This window comes from Micropterus dolomieu, linkage group LG12, assembly GCF_021292245.1.
Source record: "Micropterus dolomieu isolate WLL.071019.BEF.003 ecotype Adirondacks linkage group LG12, ASM2129224v1, whole genome shotgun sequence".
NCBI lineage: Eukaryota > Metazoa > Chordata > Actinopteri > Centrarchiformes > Centrarchidae > Micropterus > Micropterus dolomieu.
The window spans coordinates 15,051,032-15,068,847 of NC_060161.1; the positions used below are offsets into that span (position 1 = coordinate 15,051,032).

Genomic DNA, 17,816 nt, shown 5'->3' on the forward strand with positions numbered 1-17,816 from the left:
GGGGGGGGGGGGGGGGGGGGGGGGTGAAGACTGCTCTGCCATGTGCACTAACAGATAATGTCAACAGAAAATAAAACATGCGACCGAGCAAAGTAAAGAAACCAGAAGAGAGGAGAAAGAGGGAGGAAGCTGTCACATTATTGACTGACATACTCAACTTCCCCTGCCAACCAGTGTCTGTGTGAAATAATGACCTGTGCGTGTGTGGGTTATGTAAGCCCACTATTCCAAGTTAATTCCTTGTGGATGTTTGACTTGAGTTAGGGAGATAATCTCTATTAGATCTCTACTTATACCTGCCAACAGTCGTTCTACCAACAATTTAGCCGGCTCATTTATGTACACAAGGTTGAGAGTACCACAAGAAAAGTTTCAAGAGAGTTCTAGTGCATCAACGGATGGCAGCAAGAATGAAGCCATTCTTAAGGCAGTTATCAAGGAAAAATGTTAAACATTTGGTGGTTTTAGCTGTCAAAATCTGAAGATTGGCTGGTTTTCCCTGTTTAATGTCATCGAAGATTGGGTATGCTTGGGTTGGTTGGACAAACAATTTGAAGACGTCAGCTGACACATTATCCATTAAAAGGAATAGTTTGGCTTTTGGGAAATGTGCTTATTCACTTTTTTGAGTAGAGTTAGATGAGTTGATTAATTCACTTAGCATACATTTTAAAAACAGGGGGAGTCAGCTAGCTTGGCTCTGTCGAACAGTATCAAAATCAGCCTAGAAAGTCATCTTGCCATGAAATAGCCCAGCACATGTCACTTAAACACAACAGTTTAAGTGACACAACACACAACAGTTTAAGTGACATGTCATTTAGGATATTTTTTAAAAATTGGGACAGAGCAAGGCTAGATGTTTCCCCCTGCGTCTAGTCTTTATGCTAAGCTAAGCCAGCTGTCTCCCACCTGTAGATTTATATTCAGACAGACAGACATGAGAATGTTAAGTGAATAAGGGCATTTCCTAAAATGTCCTATTACTTTACACAAACAATCAGTTATTCTAAAAAAATAGACACACACATTAATTAATACTGAAATATAAATAACCCTTGCAGAAGCCCTATCTAAACCCAAACCACTCACACTAATATGTGGTGATACTGGAGCAGCTCCCTCGGGTGTTCAGTCACATCACAGGTAAAACCTGTCACACTTGTTTGTTTGTAGTTTACTGTGTGTGTCCCAACCTTTAATCTGGTCATGGTATGTGAAATCAATTCCACCCCATTGCAGGCTAATTTAGAGTTCTGTGTCGACTAAATTACATCCCTTGGGGCAAATGTCTAAAACGCCAGGTTCTATTGACATGACCTGTATACCTTAAAGTAGGTGGGAGGGAAACTAAGGAGGAAGGACAGAAAGAGAGAGAGGAATACAGAGTCTAGGCGAAATGTGGAGGAGGAGTGGGTGGGCAGGGGGAAGAGGGGGCAACAAAATTCCCCAGAACCCCAATCTCCCTGTCTGAGTAACTTCCTGCCCATTTTCCCACGCCACTGAGAGCATGAGGGAGATTAGAAGTGTTGTTGCAAGAAATTAAGGAGCAATAACTCTGGTAGGAAGGGACAACGTGTGACAATGCATTGATGAGATGAAGAGGAGGAGGAAGAAGAAGAAGAAGAAGAAGGGGGCGGAGAAAGGGATGGTGAGAAAATGGACATAGTGAGGTAAGCAAGAAAAGATGGAGAGCAGAAAAGGAGGAAATGTCATCCTTCAGTTTATATTAGAGGAACAACTTTTGCCTCATCTCTGACGGCTACCAGCTGCCCGGAGACCAACAAACACGGGAAAGTAATGTTGGGGGTGGAGAGTCGGGGGGGGGGGGGGGAGAGAAAGACAAATTGAAGATGGATTAGCACTGTAGAAACAGGACAAGATCCAATAGCAGGAAAGGATAGCCAAAGTAAAACAGAGCGACAGGGAGGATTAGCCATAGTGCCAGGTGCATCTCAACTCATCCCGCCGTAGCAGGTGAGGCTCCGCCAGGATCAGCTCGACGCCACTAACTCAAACTGGCCTGGCCTGTATGTTTATTGGAAACTACAATTTAGCTGACAAATCGTCTGCGCTGGCAACAGCCGTGTGAAATGTTCTTCAACAAAGAAGGTGCCATGAAAAATATCTGGCCTGGTTAGTCCTGATTTGCTTTGCTCAGTGTTGCTCTTTAAAACCACATGAATCGTCCCGCCACATCCTTACATCTAGATATTTACTTTTCAATCAGTGGTAATTTGATTGACAAGAATAATGCAACCACGCCATCACATACTTTTTTAAATAAGTAGTTTAGACCCGCCCACTTCTACCATGTCGAAAATCTCATTTCAGAGAGCTGTATCAGTTCTTAATTATCAAATCCATTCGGCTTGCTTATTGACAGGATGTCAAAATCAATGAAATTCCATACCACGTTTTCACTGCCACCTACATTTGCACGTGCCACTAACATTAGCAAGTCTTTAATGCTAGGTGAGTTGGTGCGTCACACACTGTCACTACAAAATGTTCAGGAAATTGTTAACTTATAGAAAGCTCGGCATTGGGAATGGGAATTCAAGCTGACTGCATCTCAACCTCTTGAGAATTCTTTAAGCCCTCTCCCTTCATCTGTCTCAAACTGGCTTTTTACCTCCAACAATCTGTTCATCTGCCAAATACCTAAAACGCTGAATTTAGGTTGCAAATGTAAAGAGGAGGTGGAGGAGAGTTTGGCCAGAGGACAGATAAAGGACACACAGCAGGATTAGCAGGAGGGTGCAAGCATATGTTGTAACAGATGTGTGAGTTTGGGGTGTGCATGTTGATCTTGCGTAACCCTCAGCCACTGGCATTCACTTTGCATTTAGCTTTTAGTCTTTTGGTCAGACTCAACCCAGTAAGCAGCACTGATGATGTATTGGGGAATTGGTTTCCAAACTGGATACCGTGGGCCCTTAGAGGTCAGTGTACGGAACTGAATTTAAAGAGGAACACAATAAGAGACTGAAGGCAATTAAAACCTGTTTATGCAGGGAATTCTGCTGCAACTCATTCATCAAATGGGTTTCTGTCACCTAAAGCACGTCTATTCCAAACTCCTGTTGCACATGAACCATTTCAAAGTTTGGAAACGGGTGAAATATGCACTGTTTGATTAAAACAACCATGTGGAAAAAACCTGCCTTTGGACTGTATAAATTAGCAGTGTAAGAGTACTTCTCTCCAAGGTGCTAAATCACAGTGTCAACAATATCGCACTAACATTTGGCGAGCCCCATATGTTATAATAACGAGTCCAGCTGTCATTACTTTTAAATATTTTTATAAAATTCAACTCCTGCGTACCGTGCTCGATTTATACCTGCAGTACATCCAAGAATAACAGCTGGGTAATAACATGGTAATAGTAGGGTAATAGTTTGAATTATTCAGTAATAACAATGGGTATATCTGGGTAATATTAGACCAAAACAAAGGGGATAATGAGGATACACACTACAGTAACCTTCTAACAATAAAATGGTTATATCAGTGCAATTTTTGTATTAAAAAAATGGTAATATAGTGACATGATGTGGTTTTGGTAGTCAAAACTGGTAATATACCCATTTTGATGCTAAAATCTTTATTTCAGATATTTACAGATATAAATTTGTAACTGCATGACTGTTTAAAACGGGTCAGATGCACTGTGTAATTAACCTACATTTTAATCGCCGTCTTCACAAATTGCATTCTTTCAAATCACAATTTCAATTTGAAAACGATTAATCGTTCAGCTCTAGCTTTAACCTAAAGCGCCACCGGGTTACTGATCATGTTAATAACAACTTTATCTGAAAGATTTAAAAGGGATGTAAAGGGACGAGTGAGTGAAAGGGAAAGAAAAACAGTGCAGACTGGTGCACAGTGGGGTGTGTCACCCGCGTTTCACTGCCAAGCCACTGTGTGTGTGTGTGTGTGTGTGTGTGTGTGTGTGTGTGTGTGTGTGTGTGTGTGTGTGTGTGTGTGTGTGTGTGTGTGTGTGTGTGTGTGTGTCAGCGACAGTTGGTTGTTAATCGCCACTGACTCAAGCATTATGGGAAATTACACACACACACACACACACACACACACACACACACACGCGCTTCGGAACATTGCACAAACATGGAGAGGGATAACAGAGAAAAGGGGAGGAAAGATGAAGGAAGGGAGGAGAGGAAGTGAAAGAGATGTCAAGAGATTGTTATAGAAGGATGGAGGACGTCAGGCACAGCCGACCGACAGAGACAGAAACAGATAAAACGTTGGATAAAGAAAGAAAGCTATAGTTCTTTAAAAGGTAAAATGTTAAACAAAGTGAGGGCTAAGAAGACATGAAACAGATGGAGAAGAGTGAACAGAGAGAGAGAGGGGATGGAGGATGGAATGAGGAGGAATATCTGGAAAAACTTTGAAAAGGACACACATTCAGATGGATTTACAAAAGGAGGAAGAAAGGATTGAGATAAACCAGACTTAAAAAGGAAATACTGCGACAAGGTGAGAAGTAGTAGGCAGGTGATCCAAATAAAGTCAGAGAGGAAAAAAATGAGACTGATGATGGATGATGTATGGAGCTAAAGGTCAGAACATGCTTTTCTTCGGGCTACATGTAGGGTAACATGCACAGGATTGGTTTCTTTTATACTGTACGGCTATCGTTTATTTCCCACTACGAACCCGCCTTAGCTTGCTTGGTGCACTGTTGAGATTTGGGAAGTGTGCAGGTCGGGTCCTCGAGACATTCACACGTATCTTCAGAGGACCATAATTCCAGCAAAAGGGAGAGGCAACATGACAGAGTACTTGTTTTTAAATCCCCCAAATTTTTCTAGATTACTTACTGTGTGAAAAAGCAGAAATGAAGACAAAGTTTTCAAAATCACTAAATAAGTTGTAATCAATTCACACTAAATAAAGTTATGCAGCAGGAAATGCAGATCAATGCAGATCTTCCAGGACCGAATTTTATTTTGTATATCGTTGTTTTTTTCTGGAATTATACTGAATTGCAATTGTTATTACTCTACATCACCTGATCAAAACAATGTGGTTTCCTCGATAACTGTAGTTAGATTCATATAATGGAAGTAGTAATGGCAGGCTCACAGGATCCAAGTTCTTTAGGTTACTGTAGGTTCATTTATTTGTAACTTTGATTCACTTTGTGTATAGAATTTTTCTCCATATTAAAATATCATTTTGTTACATTAATCATTTTTGGATCGGAATGCCTTTTTGTTTTTCGAGCGTAATCCCTGATCAGACAGGCCGCAGTTTTTGCAGTGAGAGGCGTCTTTTTCCAGATGTTTTTTTATAGGCAGTAAGCATTTTGATTGCTGCTCATGCGCCTTTGTCATTTAATGGTTGAATCTGGCAATATTACTTTTCTTATTGCTAAAAACTCCCATGAAAAGAAAGTTTAGTTTAGTTTTGATTTCCCTACCCTGTATGTCGCACTCAGCCCCAAGCCTGTCAGTTCCTTTGTGAGGATGTTGATCTTTAAAAACGGTCTCAAATATATGCTTTCATTTTCATACATTAAATTATATTACAAAGAAACAAATAATAACTGTAGTTAGATATCAGGCCTGAAAAGAGGGCATGTGTTTCAAAAGCCCTCCATACACTGAGTCCTGAAACTCAAATCCAGGGGGGTTGAGCCTTTATGCATGTGTGTGCCTATCCTAAATAAAATGCAATGTCAGTGCTTCAGTGGAGCGTCCTTCTCACCTTGACAAAGAAAGTGGTACTTTGTAACCCCTCATCTCAAGTTGAGCATTGTTAAAAAGGTTCTTGTGACATTTTTGGGTTGCAGACTTTCGGGCGTCCTTGCTACGATTCTAAAAATGACTTTAGTGAGCGCAATCCAGTTCTGCTCACTGACCATGGGCACCCTGAATTTCACAAAGCAGATACAATACATGTTGATCACCTCCAAAGGGAAAGAATCCTTAAACAAAAAAGCACATTCTGTACCGTTTGACATCTCAAGTAATAAAAGCAGAGCAGCAAAAATAAAAACTGCACTGGAGATCAAATATTTTGGGTACCTCTATTCAGAGAAATGGGTTCCATCCAGAATACCCTTGTCATCTGTGTAAAAGCGTATTAACTGAACTCATTAATTATAGCTGGATATCTGTGTTGCAGTGTCCTCTTTCTTTTCAGCTCTGGTTTGAGATCTCCTGGGGAGCGGCAACATTGAATTAAAGCTTCACTCTGGGATCACTCAGGTCACTACCTATTCTCTTTGAAATAGGACTTCTGTAAACAGTCCAGATTTAAACATTCAGGGGGGCTTATTTTCACCTTTGAACAGGTTTGTCGAGATCTTATGAGCCAGACTTAAACCTGTAATACGCTGAAAGGTTGAAGAAACAAAGGTCACAGCGATGGTCCCAGAGTTTAACTGACCCATGACCTCCATGAAGTACTGTCCAAAAACACCACAGTGATGACTGAAAAAATCTATTTACAGAAAAAAAACATTTAAAAGTAGCAATATACAACTTTTTGGACATTTAAATAACAAAAATGAACCATCAATATTAGTCACTGCCAGTCTCTGACGCCATTTCTACATGTCTAAATACCAGGGCCAGCAGTGAGCTGCATTCCCGCTATTGAAGTAAGAATAGTGGCCGCAACCCAGCTCAGTCACGCCAACAACAACAAAGATGAAACAGTAAGTCAGTAAGTAATGAAAGAAAAGCCAAAAACTGCAGCACATTAGGCAAATGAGGTGGCACTATAAGCCCTGCATTTCCATAGAGGCAGGGAGTTGCATTTACTTAGGAGTGATGTAGTTGTATGATAATATCTGACATGGCAGTATGAAAATAAATAATTTGCATGGCTGGATCCAAGTAAGCAAACATATTACAAATAAAGATTAGAGATATTTCATGCTAGATATCTGTAGTCAAAGGGTTTTAGAAAGGGCTGATCAGCCTTCTAGTCTCTGCAGTTTGTGTCTCCCTTTCCATCTCTTTGAACAACCATGTTGTGTGTCGTTATGATACTAAAAAAGATCCATCATTACACCTACGGTATGTTTGTTAGGTCAAATTTGAAACAGGAAGTCTGCTGTGGTGGATGGAAAGTTTTATCTTTCACATTTGTTTCCTCCTCCAAAGAAGTTTGGCTAAAACTTCTCTCACCGTTTGTGTTTCTGCAAAATACAGAAAACTAATAAGCCGTGCTGAGCGGATATTCTTGACAGGAGACTTTATGGCAAGTAACAGTAGAAAAAGTGGATACAGTTACACTGTTTGCTGACTTTGCAGAATGCAGCTGCTTTACAGTTACGTTAGCTTGTCACTCAGTGAGCCAGTAGAGGTACCATGAATGAAACAGAACAACGTTGATTCTACAGTGGAGTTCAGGATACAGCTATATGGCTTGTGTTTGAGCTAAATCGAATCTAATTAGACTAGTGACACTGCCGATATAAAAACGACCAAAGCGACAAGGCAATCTTTAAAACAGGGGTGTGTCTGATAAAGTTACAACGGAACCAGGCAGGTTTGAATATCACCCTAAAGTACAGTATGAGTAATGAGTAATGACTTAAGTGACATCCAAACAACCCTTTGTTGTAAGTTGTGTGTCTTTATAAAATGGTTGTCATTGTATAGGGTGGCTTCATCGCTGCATTTGAAAAGATTTTAATGACTGACAATCTGAATCTTTGCTAAACAGTGTCACAGTTGCACCTCAGGCGACACATGGCCTATTATCTCTATACCGCATACATACGCGCATGTGCAGGTGCAAGCAAGTCATCGGGATAAAAATGAGTATTTAAAGCGTCTGTCTGTTATGAGTGCATGAACACATGCTGACACACATGCATACAGACAAGGTGACGTGTGCTATGGCCCAGATATGTACACATTCACTCAAACACACAAAATACAGGAGATAATTTAGGCTATCAACGGGTCATTCCATACATGCCTTTTGGATAAATAGAAAGAGGGGCGGTGTGAGAGGGGAAAATTAGAGAATTAGATGGGGGGGGGGGGGGGGGGGGGGGGTAATTGAGCTGCTCCGAAATGTCATTTGATCCAAGCAGCGTCACAAAATGTTCTGACCATGACACACACACACACACACACACACACACACACACACACACAGTAGATGAATGGAAGAATAACAGCAAGATAACAGGGATAGATAAAAAGATAAAGAGAAGACAGAGACAGAAAGGTTGCTGCTGGAAATTTTTTATGAAAATATTTTATAAATTTCTCAACATTTATATAATCATAATTTGATATTAAAATGAAAATTAAAACAATATCCCGTTAACACATCTGCACTACACAACCGCAATCAAAATCTCACAACCCTACATCCTGCTGACTCACTGCCTATTGCGTCTGTCTAATTACGTCAGCTAAATGCCTAAAATCCAATATTACTAAACTAATGGCTTAAGCACAGCCACCAAAGATATGGAGAGGAGGACGGCTGTTGGGAAGCACAGATGGATGGAGTGAAAGAGATGGAGGACTAAAAGGACGGAGACCACAAAGACATCAGGGAACACGAGAAAGAGGATGCAAAACAAGACCGGGACAAATTGATGAGACCCATTTTGGTTAAACTAATGGACTGGAGAAAAAAAACACAATAAGAGACAAAGAGACACAAAGAGAGAGGAGGGGGAAACAAATATTTAGAAAGATAGCTGGAAGATGACAGAGAGTAGCTATGAAGTAGAGTTAAAGTAAAGGAATAACAACTGTAATATCCGTATTGGCACTCATGTCGATGCATTAAAAAGCCATTGTGGTCTGCTTTAGAGTGGCCCATTTGTATTGGATCGTCTGCTTTTGTGAGATGAGCAACAATCCATTCGGCCTACTTTGAGGCCAACTACTGTGTGTGTGTGTGTGTCTCACCGGGTTGGACCCTCCAGTCCAGTAGAGATAGAATCCATCTGGGTCAACTTTCAGGGTTACCAGGGTGGGGGGCCCGCTGTTGGGCTCCTAGACAATAACAGAAATAGAGACGTTAAAGTGATGAACACAAAATAATAATAATAATAATATCATCCATCTCACAGACACACACATATCACAGTAAGTAGAGTGAAGGTGAGCTCAAATTTTACAACAGTAAAAACACAGTAGCCTGTGTACTTAAAGGATTATTCCTGGAAATTTTATAACTTTGGTCTTATTTTCATAGATTTGACAATAAATTCTATCTGATAACATTGTCCTATCCAAACTTACTGCTGATGTCCGGGAACACGGCAACACTGTTAGAATGACATTTGTTTGGTCAAAAAACATGAGTTCAGTTTAGCCAGATTATTTAAACCACTTTATTTAGAGGTATAATTAAAAGTGAGCACATCTGAAATGTCGCTATAATCCCTTTTTGCACGGGACCACCATGTGTGGGAAAACTACCTGCAAAGTAAGGTAGGTCAAAATCAAACCAGGAAGTCAATCTGTAAATTGTGAGGGATGTTTACAACAGAGAGTTTCGGTAAAAATCATTTGCCTTCATTTCCATCTGTACTTCAAAATAAGTTTGGCCAAAACCTGTCTGATAAAGACTCCAGTCTGTCTACTTTTTAGCAATGCTGCTGTGTTCCTAGAGTTGCAAGAGTGCAATTCGATCTGTAGTGATCTGTTGAAATCCAAAATTCAGTGTTTTTACAGCAGGGGGAGTTCCTAAAAAGCATTGTCCATCTGACCCACTGCATGCCCTGTTGTATGGCCACTAAAGTAGGATATTGGTGTTCTCCCCGCTAAAGCTAAATGGAGAAAACTAGCAAGACTTGCTGCTGAATGGATAAGCAAGACACCGAACCACCTGTGTGGAAGTATTTTGTATTCAACAAAGAGAAATTGTGGATTAAGTAAGACTGTTTGCTGACTTTGTAAAAGGAGCTGCTTTACAGTCCCGTTAGTTTGTAACTCAGTGAGGCAGGTTAATTCTACACTACAGTCCAGGATAGGGCTACGTGGAGTTTGTTTGAACTGCATCAAAAGAATTATCTATTAGTTTGAGTTAAATTTTCTGAACTGGATTCCTAAATGAGTCGTGGGCTTATTTCTGCTTGGTCACCGTGACATTTTACCATTACATTTAAAATGATATGTAGTCTTGTTGTTATGTGCAGGAGGTTCCTTGTGGGTCCCTAAAAGGCACGGTCCACTTCATTCCCAAGCTGTATTTAAAACAAAACAACTTAACTTCTGCTGTAAAAGAGGGTATTGAAAAAGCTACTCTCTTTACATTTCTTTACAGAAGTCTCACAGCAAAATAAAGACAGTGTGATGTGAAATAAGCTGGTTATGACAGCGGTGACTATACCTGCTGTTTTATGGTGCCCTGCCATTATGGGATTGTACACAGACAGAAAGACAGACAGGGATATTGTGTGCACATGTGGTGCAACAGCTGTTTTGATGCTGGAAACCACACAGTTTGGCCAGCATGAAGATCTCATTCATGTGCAGCATAATGATGGCATGGGAGCCTGCATCAACATGTCATTAGGATCATCATTATGGGGTCATACGCACAATCCTATGACCACACACGCACACACAGCTACTGGCTGTGTAAGTACACTAGTAAGCGGCCATACTCTGCTCCAACAGACAAACATACTATCCAGACATCCTGGGAAACAACGATGATGATCCAGATTGTTTGTTTTTACAGTGGCAGATGACTCATGTACACATGTCAACATGAGCATCAGTATCAGCGTCATCATCACCATCAGATGGGAAAAGAGAGGGAAACTCACAGAAAACCTTCCCATTGCCATACTATCTGAGGAAATACAGTAAGTTTACAAAAGGGCAACACACAAATACCTAACCACTGACCACATACAAATGCTACTTTTTAAATGTGGGATGGAACAAATAAAATGACTACCATATGATTTTAACAAAGCTGTTATACAAGTGTTCATAGGTTCATGTTTAACACATAAATGTGCAAACACAGACAGTTGAATGTTTGAATAATTCAACTAATTAAAATTCTGCATAACAAACACGATCTAGCATAAAATAATTGATGCAAATCCATTTCTAAATGACCTCAATGAAATGGGAGACAAAGACAAAGCAAATTACATAATGTTACATTATTACTTTATAGGATACTTTATAGCTCACATTAAGCTAAACATGCTTCTCATCCATCTCTACACAAGAAAGCGAATGCAAACAAGTGCATTCCTCTAAACGTTGGAACTATTCCTTAAAGACGTCTCCTTAGTTTTAACATTTGTACCGCTCCAAGGAAATGTACATTTTGAGTACATTTTACACTGAACATACCTTGAGTTTAGGCTCCAAGGTCGGCTAACGGAGAAGGAGTTAGCAGGAGAGGTAGATTGGGAGGAGCACAGAGGAAACAGAGAGAGGAAAAGAGAGAGGGTTTGAGAAAGAGACCAATGGGAGTAAGGTGGATAGGAGAGGGGTGAGAGGAAAAGCGTTAAAGTTGAAAAAGAAACTAGAAACAAAAAATGTCCGGAGAGACACCATAATAAGCAACAGTAAAATTAGTCTTTTTAAAGTGGGCATCCCTAACTTAGAGTTTGGTGGTTATGAGACTACTTTGATACAACAAGAAGCTTCACTCTGTGGCACCAACCAGCTGAGAAGTTACCGTAAATTGCTGCTTTGCTTCCATATAAATCCCAGATATAAATCACTGAACTTGTGACCTGTGCTTACTCACTGGAACAAGTGAAACAATTTCATGCTGCAACCATCTTAAGGCTGTGACCTGATGTCAGATGCTCTGTTCAGCTGTTCCACGCTGAAAAGCCTGAAGTGAAGCCTGAGCTTGCATACCTGCAGCCATAGTTTGTTTATGTTCGTCTCACTAGGTTTGATTTTCGGGGACAACAGAACTCGCGTACAACACAAACTACAAACAGTCAGTCTGCAAGGTCCAGATGTTCCCACAGCCAAAATGCTGCAATGAAAACATGACCAACTTCCATCCTTATTAGCAGAGAGCTTGGGTGATAGAGGCAAATGAGGCTATTCTTAAAAATTCCAGATCCACATTATGCATAAATTTAAAGATTGTGATCACAGCTTGTAAGTGGAACAGTCCAACTAACCTCACATTAGATTTTTACAGCCGTTTCAAGCACCATCACCTTTGCTAGGTCATCATTATAAAATATAAAAAAGGGATCTTTATAATGTTGGATGAATATGTTATGGAGATCATAGCTATGTACAGTAAGTACAACAATAGCAACAGAGAGCAAGGGAGAGAAGAACATCCATCAAGGTCATGTCCAGCAGAAACAACCAGAGGAGACAAATATATCACTTTGATGCATAGACCCTGTGTTAACTGTGGGATGATAAATATGTCTTCGACCTCAGTTTGACCCATTCACACCACACATTTGATCATGGGTAAATTCCTGGCCACTGCTGAGAGCACCCAGCACTTTATGCACTATACAAAATATTCAGGACTCACTTCAACATACAACAATCATGTTCTAGTTCATTTGAGATTGATAAGAGACACATTTATAGTTAGGAGAGATAAAACTTATCACATATTGTTTTGTTAGTGTATTATTGTAATAGTTCAATAGCTGTGGTGATGCTTTACTCTTACTGAGCAGTGGACATTTCTGTGTTCATGCATGACAAGAATTCAACTCTTGTTTCTTATTCGGCAGTTTTTTCCCCCCCCATTCTATATCAGACACAGGTTGTGTTTATGTACACTTTGCAGTGGATGGGAAACTGCACTGCGATCAGACACAAACACGCTTTTTCCCCACCTATATTAATTCACGGGGGATTGAAGCTATGCTCTCTTTTTCAGGGATACCCTGATCACATTCACACCTGGAAGCTGTCCAGTATAACCACATTTTAGTCTACTGGACACTGAGCAGCTCAAATGGAGCAGCTGTTGTTAAGGGCCTTGATCAAGGGCACCTTAGTGGTGGTAATGAGGGAGGGACAAGGGCAGCTTTTCACTTTCCCTACCCAGATTTATCCTTCCGGCACAGTGGATTGACAACCTTCCGGTCACAAGCTTGCTTCTCTAGCCTTTAGGCCACTGCTGCCCCATATATTTACACATTTACCCAGAGGAATGGGATCTAAAGGCTTTTGTGACGAGTAATAAAACATCATCTTCCATATAGCGTTCAAGCAGCACAGGCAGGAGGCTGAACACACACACACACACACACACACACACACACACACACACACACACACACACACACACACACACACACACACCATTGTGGTCAGATATATTTGCATGTTATGCCTGCTGAGTTTTACATACCTGGCAGTTACTTTCTAGTGCTGCCTTTCACCATGACACACACATCTTTGTTACACTACCCTCTGTCTGTCTCTCTCTCCCAGTTCTTTCACAACCCATCTGCCCTTTCAATCTTTCCATATGTATTTTACAAATTTACTCACTTAACCCATTCATTCTGTTATTTTTGATCACGGATTGTTTTTATTGATGGCTCATTCTTATTCTCTGCTTCCAGCTTCAAAAAATGTTGTTTTTTTTTTAATCATAAACGGAATATCTTTAGAGACTAAAATAATTAATCAAAATAAAAACAGGTTAACGACAATAAAACAGCAATTCATTCATTGTCTTTATCTACTTTTTCATCCTTGCAACTGCACTGTAAAAGTGTGTTTCATATAACAAAAGCTCACTTAAGTTGCCAGCTGAAATTAAGGGACAATGTTAGAAACCTAACCAGGAAATCATTAGATCCTGCCCTCCACACACACACACTCACACCCCTTGCTTACTATAAACATGCTCCCTATGGTGTGTTTTCTGCGTGACAGTGCTTGGTAGTTCTATAATTAGACCTCGCCCCACTCCCTAATTAACCGGCAAATGTAGAAACCTTCAAAATCTCGCTTCGCTTCCATCCTTTCTTTTCATTCTTTCATGCCTGTCTTTCTCGCCATGTCAATAATCCCTTCAAATTCTCTCTCTCTTCCTTTTTTCCTCCTAATTGATTGAAGGCCACAGCTCTTTCTCCAGACCCCCTCCAGATACCCTGGCCCTCTAACAAACACCTTCATTACTTGACTGTAATGTCAAACACTCACACACACACAGTACGTGGACCACCCTCTGAGGTCCATGCACTGAGAGGTCTTACTTGGACAGACATAAACTAATAAGCCCCTCTTGACAAATCACAATCTATAAGGGCATACGCATGTAAAAAACCAAACATACAGCTATTCTGCCTCTCCACCCACATACTGTCCTCACCACAAATGAGTGTATGTGTGTGCGCGTGTGTGCTACAATGCAAGTTAAGAGAAAGCCATTAGTGAGAAACTGATATAAGTGGCTGCTCCAAATGCACCTTTGGTCGGTCATAATGTGTGTGTAGTGTGTTTTCAGCGACAGATTACAGGAGTGGTGTGAGAAAGAGGGTCGGTGTGCACTTCGTCCGAGTGTGTTTGAGCTGCTGCTTTGGCAACATGGTGAAAGTTGATGACAGTAGGTAACCTTTGGACTCAAGAGAGAGGAGAGGACTGAGGGAGGAGTGGGGCCTGAAAGGGAACCTTAGCTATAGTGCAGGTCAGTGAAGTTAATATTTAGTATAGTGGTAGATGTATTTACAAAACAGCATTGCATGCTGTGAGTGTAAACATATTCAGTATTTGAGGGCACTCTGCGCCAGTGTTTTCTGTTTTAGTGTCAGTACTTTGTATGTGCCTTAACTTTTCCTGTTCTTCGGTGCTGCTCCACCTAATTTTTCCACAGTGGTCATTTAACGTTCATCTGATCCAACATCTACTAAGGAAATGAACCGCTAAGCTCCGCCAGTGGTAGCGCCATGTTCCACCTACCGAACAACACCCCAGTGTATACAGGTTGTATTACAGTGGCAAAATCCTTTTTTTTTTAAGTTCTGTTCAGTTTAGGAGCACCAAATTCCTCGTCACAGCCACTGTTGGTGTGGGACAGCTGCTACTGCAGCAAAAAGGATGTAATGGGTTTACTTTGGGCCATCAGAACTAGTTTCAACGGGAACACTCAAAGAGTGAAAAGCCGTTTGTCATAGATAGGGAGATGCGATATCGCTTAAAAATGTAGATAAGGGTGCACATTTTCAGACAGTCGTTCCTCCAGAACATCTAGACATACGTCTTCCAGGAACAAAGTTGTGTAAAGAACGAAAAAAAGGGAGCTTGCGAGAGAAATTCAGTGGCCGTGAATGTTGGATTGTGGGTTTTGGAATTTTACAGAGATTGTCTGACATGGCTGACCCAATTGTAGAAGGTGTGTGACCCAAAATCCTCCAATTTATACACACACTACCTTGGAGGCGTTATGAATGTCCATGTAACAACTACACTAGACCAGGATACCTTGTTGTCAAACTGAGCAATACTACTATATACTATCCCACACGGCCTTGCTGATGAATCTCACACTAATTAGCTGTTGCCTCTATAAAGGACATTTTCAATATACATGGGCAGAGTAATAGAACTGACTGTTCAGGAACAACGAAATACATGTTCTCTATTAAAGAAGAGAAGAGAGTATCCGCACGTTGCTGCTCAGAGATAACCACGTATATCCCAATTTGTTGATTTTGGTTGATACACAAGACCGGGCAGAGATCAAAACGGAAGACGGAAGAAAGAAATGGACAGAGAGGAAAAAAAAAAAATAAGACAGTAAGCAGACAGCTATTAATAGAAGGAGGAGGGGAAATTGATAGAAAGATGACAAAGGAATGAATGGGGAAGAGATCACAAATAAGATACAGTGACGTGTGTGTTTAGTGAACCTAAGTAAAGACTATGAAGTGAGGTGAAAGAGGAGAAGAAGAGATGGAGCAGTCCAGATGTCCTTCCTACACTTCACATGTGGCTGTGGTTGACCTTCCACCTCTCTCTCTCTCCCTCCCTATATCCATCCATCCAGCCCTTGTTTCTCACCACTCTGCCTGGATGTCAGCAGTGTTTCTCGGCACAGCTTCAGACCTTCACACAAGCCTGTGTTTCCTCCTCCTGAACATTTCCCCCCCTTCACTGTCTGATAACGACAATTTGTGGTTTGTTGCTTCCGTACGTCCATCTAATGCTAAACCCCGAGGCATCCACTTTCTGAATATGCCGGCAAAAGGGAACAAGTGAAGGTTTTAAGGTGGAGTCCATGGTGTTTTCCCATAAAGGTCACAATGACAAAAGATTTCCTTCCACTGGCTGGCACAACTCAGGTGTAAAATTCTTTCAAAGCAGTTGTGCAGCCATCTTGCCTTGTGTTAGGACTTGACAACGCACGATACATCCAATGTAGTGTGTGCTGACACATTAACAACGCAGAGTCAGTTAGGATATTTAAGTGGACCGAGGTTCACTCAAGGCTGCAACTGTATTTCGCTACAGCCAAGAATGAAAAAAAAGAAGACAACAATACAAGGAGCTGCTCGACAAGTCCCAACGTGCTGGGGAGGGGGGTGGGGGGATGATGGGAAGAATGATGTGTGTTTTACTCAGTCCTATAACAGTAACGGCACATGGCGGAGAAACAATTCCCATATCAGATAAATTACACTATAAAAAACATGACTTCCGTCATTTCAGTAAATACTCTCATTCACTTTCTTACAGAGGGTTAGATTGTTACCACATTGTCAACTTAATAGCATGAAGGCCGGAAACATGGAGAAGCAGCAAGCCGTTTGTAGTTTAGTAGTTGTAATTTTTACACTTTTTGATCAGACTGAACAAAGAAGACACATGTATGGTCTGTAGGGACAAAATAATTCCAGACAAACTGCAGGAAATTACCTTGAAATGCAACATTTTATGGTCCATCATGTTTTGCTCAAGTTACAGGGATCTGAACTGGGGCCAAAACCTCTAATCTTAAAAGGATGTCATGTCCAATTAAAATGTCCAATTAACGAGCAACCAGTGTTTCCCTGTGACTTTGTTTACCAGCCCTGGTTTGCTTGTAATTGTGCAACGTGAACATAAACAAATCACCCCCCCCCCCCACACACACACACACACACACACACACACACACACACAAAAAGTGCACTTCTCCTCATTTGATTCTGACTGAAGAAAACATGAGTGTTTGTACGCTGAGATAAAATCCATTTTCATGCATATTCAGTGCCTGTTTTGAAAAAATAAGCATGCAAAGGCACATATTGTCCATGGAAGAGGCCCATTGGAAGTGTCTTTTTGAATACCGGGTGCAAATATAATCCATCTGAAAGAACGGTGGAAACACTCTGCGAAGGAGGCACATGTTAAGATGATTGTGTATTTGACTTTCGCGTACTTTTAAGATTAATATCAAAGCACTCGGCGGTGCACTGACGGCCAGCTGCTCTGTAGACAAGCTGTCTGTCTCTGTTTGTTTAATTGGTTGTTTAGGAGGAATTTTAACTGAATTCCAGTTGGAATTCTTCTAAATTGAATTGTGGCCGGTGCTGCAGAAGGCAGCGCAGCAGCAGACGGAGGGAGGGAGGGATAAAGGAGGAAAATGGTTTGGCTCTGGAGCCTTACAACAAGCTCGAACAGGAAGTCATTCGAAGTGAAACACACACCCAGAACAAAAACAGCCACACACATAAGCACACGTGTGTACACAGGCCGAAACGCAGAAGAAAGACACTCAATCTGGAATGCATTCCTCCACCTCCTCCCCTTGCATGAGTCAGTGTGTGTGTGTGTGTGTGTGTGTGTGTGTGTGTGTGTGTGTGTGTGTGTGTGTGTGTGTGTGTGTTAGTGGAA

At 41.0% G+C, this 17,816-nt stretch overlaps 1 protein-coding gene across 1 annotated transcript in view; it reads right to left on the reverse strand.

The window, feature by feature from the left end:
- The window catches only part of plcb3 (phospholipase C, beta 3 (phosphatidylinositol-specific)), a 52,785-nt gene that overhangs the window by 29,607 nt on the left and 5,362 nt on the right, over nt 1-17,816 (reverse strand). The window contains exon 2 of the mRNA XM_046064175.1: nt 8,925-9,011. Within this exon, the coding sequence (XP_045920131.1) occupies nt 8,925-9,011 (87 nt within the window). The remainder of the gene's footprint in view (nt 1-8,924; nt 9,012-17,816) is intronic.